Raw genomic sequence first — 6,070 nt, forward strand, 5'->3', positions numbered from 1 at the left:
GAGCATGCTTAAAGAAAAATCGTCACATATTTATGTAATACTCAATTTTGAATGACCGGCTTTTTTTTCTTCAATAAAATGAATGTATAACAACTCAATCTCATCGCTAATAGTGTCTCTATGAGTTTTCCCTCAAGATTTTAAAACGCGTCTAATATGAACAGTGTCTAGTCCTGCTCCGACTAGTGTTTCGCACCGTCCAATAACTGACTCTAATACCATTTGTAACAGTCTAAAGGCACTGCTGGTAGATATTATCCGTTTTGATACATGCCACTATTGGTAGATATTATCCGTTTCGATACCTGCCACTGCTGGTAGATATTATCCGTTTCGATACGTGCCACTGTTGGTAGATATAATCCGTTACGTATCGTCATCAACCTCGAAATTTTTAAATGCGTCGTCGAGAGAGAGATTTTCACACCCTTATAAGAAAATGTTTCGTTCTCCTCTCTAACCGATGTAAGATCTCACATAATAACTTGCTTTCTTGATATCATTAATCAAGAATCTCGCAAGAAAATGAACATCAGTATGTATAAATTCCACAAACGCCAATTAAACTTAACGTTTGATCTCTCTCTCAGTTAAAAAAAAAACAGGATCGGAATTTATATCCTTTCATCGAAACCTCCTAAATTACATTGATTTATCCTAAAAATTGAATCGAAATTGGATACAAACAACAATTTAACACAAAATTTAGAACATAATGAACTAAGAACCAAAAGAAAAACAAGGTCTTTTACTGTCAAGAACAGCGCCAGCCGCCCATCCAAAGAAACTAGCTGCCTAAGTGGTAATGTAATAACATCCCGACAACAACAAAGCTCCATAGAAATGGAACAAATCATCAAACATCCATACATAAACTCTCCTCGTATTTACACAAACACACACACACCTCATGATCCTCACAGGAAATAACTCAACTGTTGCTTCTTTCTACACCCTCCTTCCCCATATAACTCATTCCATTGCTTCAATTCACTCATCATCGACCCTTCCGCTGCAAAACTCGCCGCAACCTGAAAACCAACCGTTCAAACCGTCTTCCCGTTAGAATTCCCGTCTTTTTTTCTCGATACGAAGCATACTCTCCCTATCCCTACCTACCTAACAGGCTCGAACTAACAATGTGAGAAACGTCGACTTTACCTGATTCTTCGCTTCTTTGAAATCCTCCATATTTAGCGCCCTAAGAGTGATGACTCTTTCTTCCTTGCTTTCGCCATCTCCATCCCCTACTGCCTTATTCTGCCCTTCAGCAGCCCTTCGTTTTTTCTCCTTCGAAACAAGAAAACGACGATATATAAAGAAACGACGACACGGGTATTGAAGTATGGCTGTGAAGATTCCCTCGTACTTACCATATCCTTGAGTCTTTCTTGCTTTATTAGCTCCCGAACGGGTCGATATGCAGCCGTCATACAGAAGTTCTGGTTTAAAACGTAACCTATAAGTCGATAAATTATTAACGTTTTCGAGGTCGAAAAAATGAAAGCAAACCTTGAGATCACTTCCACTATATCCTTCTGTGAATGCAGCAAGCTCCTTCATGTCTAGCCCTTCTTCAACCTTTTCTTTCCCCAACAGAGTTGTTAATATCATTTCTCTATTCTCTGCTGTTGGTAACCCCACCATTATTCTGTTCATAAAAAGCTTGCTTTTTGTTAATCCATGGAGAAGGGTACATATTCAACAATGTTGTGCACAAATACCTCCGCTCGAATCGACGTATGATGGCTTCGTCAAGGTCAAACGGCCTATTCGTTGCTGCAAGAACGAGCACGCGCTCCCCTGGCTTTGTCAACAGTCCATCCCAATGAGCCATGAACTCGTTCTTTATTTTCCTCATTGCCTCATGCTCGCCAACTCTCGTGCGCTGTCCGAGCATACTATCTACCTCGTCCACAAATATGATCGTGGGAGAGACTTTGGCTGCTAATGTGAATAAAGCTCGAACATTCTTCTCGTCTTCTCCGAACCATTTCGAAGTTATGGTCGACATCGATACATTAATGAAGCTTGCTCCGGCTTCTTTCGCTATGGCCTTGGCTAACATAGTCTTTCCAGTTCCGGGCGGTCCGAACAATAATATGCCTCTACATGGCTTCAAAAGACCTCCGAGAAATAAATCCGGCCTTCGTAAAGGAAGCATTACAAGTTCTTGAAGAGAATCTTTTATCTCCTCCATCGCCCCGATATCGGAAAATGTAACATTAATCTCGTTCGCTGGTATGACCTCCGGCCTAATGCGTTTCTCGAACTCGTTGTCTGGTTGAACTTCCTACGTGACAGGTGATCGTAATACAAACATCAGTAATGGCATTCATAGAGCTAGCAAAGGATTATAAGAAGAGACCTACCGGGGCTTTTGCAGCTGGAACCGCGGTCTCTCCCTCGGTTTTCGTCACTGCAGCAGGTGCTGCTTCAGCTGTGGTATCAGCTTTTGCTTCGGATTTCGCCGCTCCCGAGTCCTGGATATAACAATTAAAGCACTCGATGATCTTATTCGACCGTCGTCGAGGTTAAAACAAAAACGATCAAACTAAAATATGAACCTTTGAAGCTTCAGTTTGTGCTTCAAGCTGTACTGAATTCTTGCCAGTGGATTTTCCTGCTTGGAATATGCTCAATCCATGGGACAAACTGCTCGATCGACAACACGATGAGTACTTAAAACGAACAACGAGAACTCAAACAAAAAGGATTGATCTTACCTCTTGCTCGAAATGATCAGTTTTCCGTTTCGGTATTCGGGATCCTTGTTGTTCATTAGATGATAAGAAACTGCAGACACTACAATCTCTTCTACGTAGTTACTGAGAACCATCGTATCAGCAACGCAGATCGAGTCGAGATCATCACAGTCGAGATCATTTGCTGAAAGAACTTCGATGATATGGTTTCGGTTGTCCTGAACCTTGATCTTTTTCATATCTTCTTCCAATTGAGACTTCCAGCTGACATGCTGAGATTCATCTTCGGGTGGCCTGATCTCGATATTATAAGGAAAAAGAGCGGAGAGCCGCTCGTCCACCTCCATATAATCATTGCTCGGATCGATAGTACGCGAACCGAGTATCAAAATTGATCCAGACAGTTTTTGTAGCATTTTTTGGAACAAGTTGTAGATCCTATTTGAGGTCGATAAGAAACTATCTACGTCACGAAGATATAAAACAATCGGACTCGCTTTCGACACGTATACAAGAACCTGAAACCAAATAAAATGACTTAATTGTCTAAACAAAGATCCTACAGAACTTCAATTGAATCAGTAAAGAATGCAACTCATTGTTACCTTATATAGTGACTGTATAAGCAGTTTCTCATCGAACGCCCAGCTGCTCGTGTGCTTAAGGGAAGCTACAAACGATAAAACTTAAGCTAAGCCGAGAAATCGGTACAAAGCACGACTAAAAGCAGATTCTTTGTAACAGTCCAAGCCCACCGCTAGTAAATATTGTCTGTTTTGGCCCATTACGTATTGTTGTTAGCCTCATGGTTTTAAAACATGTCTACTAGGGAGAGGTTTCCACACCCTTATAAAGAATGCTTCGTTCTCCTCTCCAACCGATGTGGGATCTCACAATCCATCTCCCTTGGGGGGCCAACATCCTTGCTGGCACACCGCCTGGTGTCTAGATCTTATACTGTTTGTAACAGTCCAAGCCCACCGGCCACCGCTAGCAGATATTGTCCGCTTTGGTCCGTTACATATCGCCATCAGTCTCACGGTTTTAAAACGTGTATACTAGGGAGAGGTTTTCACACCATTATAATGAATGTTTCGTTCCCCTCTCCAGCCGATGTGGGATCTCACAAATCCACCCCCGTTGGGGACCTAGCCGTCCTCGCTGGCACACCGCGGTGTCTAGCTCTGATACCATTTGTAACAGTCCAAGCCCACCGTTAGCTGATATTGTCCTCTTTAGCCCATTACGTACCACCATCCCTCATGGTTTTAAAACGCGTATACTAGGGAGAGGTTTCCACACTCTTACAATGAATGTTTCGTTCCCTTCTCCAACCAATGTGGGATCTCACAAATCCACCCCTTTGAGGACCCAGCATCCTCGCTGACACACCGCCCGGTGTCTGGCTCTAATACCATTTGTAACGGTCCAAGCCCACCGCTAGCCCGTTTTGACCCGTTACGTCTCACCATCAGCCTCACAGTTTTAAAACACGTCTACTAAGGAGAGATCTCCACACCCTTATAACGAATGCTTCATTCCCCTCTCCAACCAACGTGGGATCTCTCATTCTTCAAACTCAAAAAAGATCACAAAACATCTTCAGCAACCAACAAACAAGTTTCGATTTTCAACGACATGTTTAAGTTCAACAACGACACGAAGATTTGAACAACAAACCTGACTTCTCGACATTGCACTGGTTCGCGAGGTTAATAATATTAGCAGCAGCAGACGAATTTCTTCGAAGTTTCGGAAGATTAGAAGATCCTTCCTTTCCCCTGCAATAGTTCAAGCACTAGATACATTACAAGACATCCCTTCTTCTATAACAATTAAACTAACATAGACCAATCATACCACGACGCTAGTTCCACACCACTACGTTGCCTCCGCAACGAACCTACGACAGAACAAACATTCGTCAAAGTTTAGAGACTAAAACAGAATCGAAATCAACTTAAAATCATTATAGTTCTAAACTCGAACCTCAAAAACCGACCTGTTCTTTGTTCTTCTCGGGGTGGAAGGATCGAAAACGATCCAAATAAGCTAGACAATTTCTCCAATGTAGACTCTGAGGTAGACCTTCTAAAAGCCTAACACGAAAAAAGGGATCATAAACTTGATTTCATGAACAAACACCAAATAAAAATGACAACTTTTTAAGGATTCTTACAGATTCCTTGACAGAAGTCCCATATTTGCTCTGAATCTGAATCAAACACAGGTATTAGTTCTTGATTCCAATGAAGAAAACCCCACAAAAACTGAAATGAAATTAAGAATCTTCACCTTCAAGGAGAAGTCAGTGATATCTAAAAGCAACAATTTGGCCTCGAAGTAGTGAGCCAATGCCTTGGCAAGCATTTGCTGGTAAAGCTCTTCATGAAGGGAACATAAGAACACAAAGATTACAACTTTTGAACGAGATTTTTGGAAGATTGAAGTAAAAGGATTAGGGAGAAATGAGACCAGCTGGGCCAGAGAGTAAGATGGCTCGGCTTGCAGGCGAGAGGTTTCGAGTGAACTTCGAAACTTCAGCGTGTTTCAAATGCACGTACGCCGCACTTGTTAATACTACTCGTGTTTGTTCACTGTCCACACAAAAATAGAGTCAAGTGTCATTTATTTAGTCCATAACTCTCATTTATTTAGTTCGTAGCCCTTTTGGTTAATAGTTCAGATTAAAGTTTTTAAGTGGATATATAGTTTCGACACGAAAGAACATAAACATAGTAGTTGTCCAATGAGATACTACTTCATAATAAGATAGTACCTCTTGGTAGCCGTACACATATAACGTGCTTACACTTATTTAATTTATTATTCTTCGTATTTTAATTATTTTCAAAACAAGATTTCGGCTTGTTTTATCGAACTCATTTCATATCATAGTTCAAACGTTAAAGATGGGGTTTACTAATTCTTTTCGATTCCCACGGAATACAACCCCTGGATCATCCGTCAAGTGCTCAATCAATTACTTCTTTTAAATGTTAAAAAAAAAATATATAGTGGCCTTTCGATTATTTTATTTTGATACATAATTATCTTGATTTATGACATTACTATTTCTACGGCTTATATAAAGGGTTGTCTAAGATGGGTGAGATACAGAGAGCTTGACTGAGTTTGAGTGTCGTTTTGTATTTGTACAGTGACATTTGAGAGTAAGTTTGTAGCGTGAGAGTGTGAGACACCTGGTAAACAATTTGATTGTTGGATTGGTTGCTACTAGTAGACCAGGTAAATCTTTGTGTCTATTTGTTTTGTGAGTGTGTGCGTGTCGGAGTGCGATCAATCTTGTTTCAGCTACCGTTAGAACAGTAGCAATAGCAATAATAGAGGGGGGGGGGGGGGGG

The 6,070-nt window shown here is 41.1% G+C and overlaps 1 protein-coding gene across 1 annotated transcript in view; it reads right to left on the bottom strand.

The window, feature by feature from the left end:
• Positions 1 to 692: 692 nt before the first annotated feature.
• The window catches only part of LOC111437496 (peroxisomal biogenesis factor 6-like), a 7,082-nt gene continuing 1,704 nt past the window's right edge, over positions 693 to 6,070 (bottom strand). Inside the window, exons 2-16 of the mRNA XM_023075495.1 lie at positions 5,181 to 5,302; positions 5,001 to 5,089; positions 4,885 to 4,920; positions 4,708 to 4,804; positions 4,566 to 4,608; positions 4,386 to 4,486; positions 3,311 to 3,375; positions 2,727 to 3,223; positions 2,568 to 2,655; positions 2,373 to 2,483; positions 1,725 to 2,293; positions 1,513 to 1,651; positions 1,374 to 1,442; positions 1,162 to 1,290; positions 693 to 1,031 (exon numbers count right to left, since the gene is read on the bottom strand). Coding sequence (XP_022931263.1) covers positions 918 to 1,031; positions 1,162 to 1,290; positions 1,374 to 1,442; positions 1,513 to 1,651; positions 1,725 to 2,293; positions 2,373 to 2,483; positions 2,568 to 2,655; positions 2,727 to 3,223; positions 3,311 to 3,375; positions 4,386 to 4,486; positions 4,566 to 4,608; positions 4,708 to 4,804; positions 4,885 to 4,920; positions 5,001 to 5,089; positions 5,181 to 5,302 — 2,269 coding nt within the window. The 3' untranslated portion in view covers positions 693 to 917. The remainder of the gene's footprint in view (positions 1,032 to 1,161; positions 1,291 to 1,373; positions 1,443 to 1,512; positions 1,652 to 1,724; positions 2,294 to 2,372; positions 2,484 to 2,567; positions 2,656 to 2,726; positions 3,224 to 3,310; positions 3,376 to 4,385; positions 4,487 to 4,565; positions 4,609 to 4,707; positions 4,805 to 4,884; positions 4,921 to 5,000; positions 5,090 to 5,180; positions 5,303 to 6,070) is intronic.

Source organism: Cucurbita moschata, unplaced genomic scaffold (genome assembly GCF_002738365.1).
Source record: "Cucurbita moschata cultivar Rifu unplaced genomic scaffold, Cmos_1.0 Cmo_Scf00064, whole genome shotgun sequence".
NCBI lineage: Eukaryota > Viridiplantae > Streptophyta > Magnoliopsida > Cucurbitales > Cucurbitaceae > Cucurbita > Cucurbita moschata.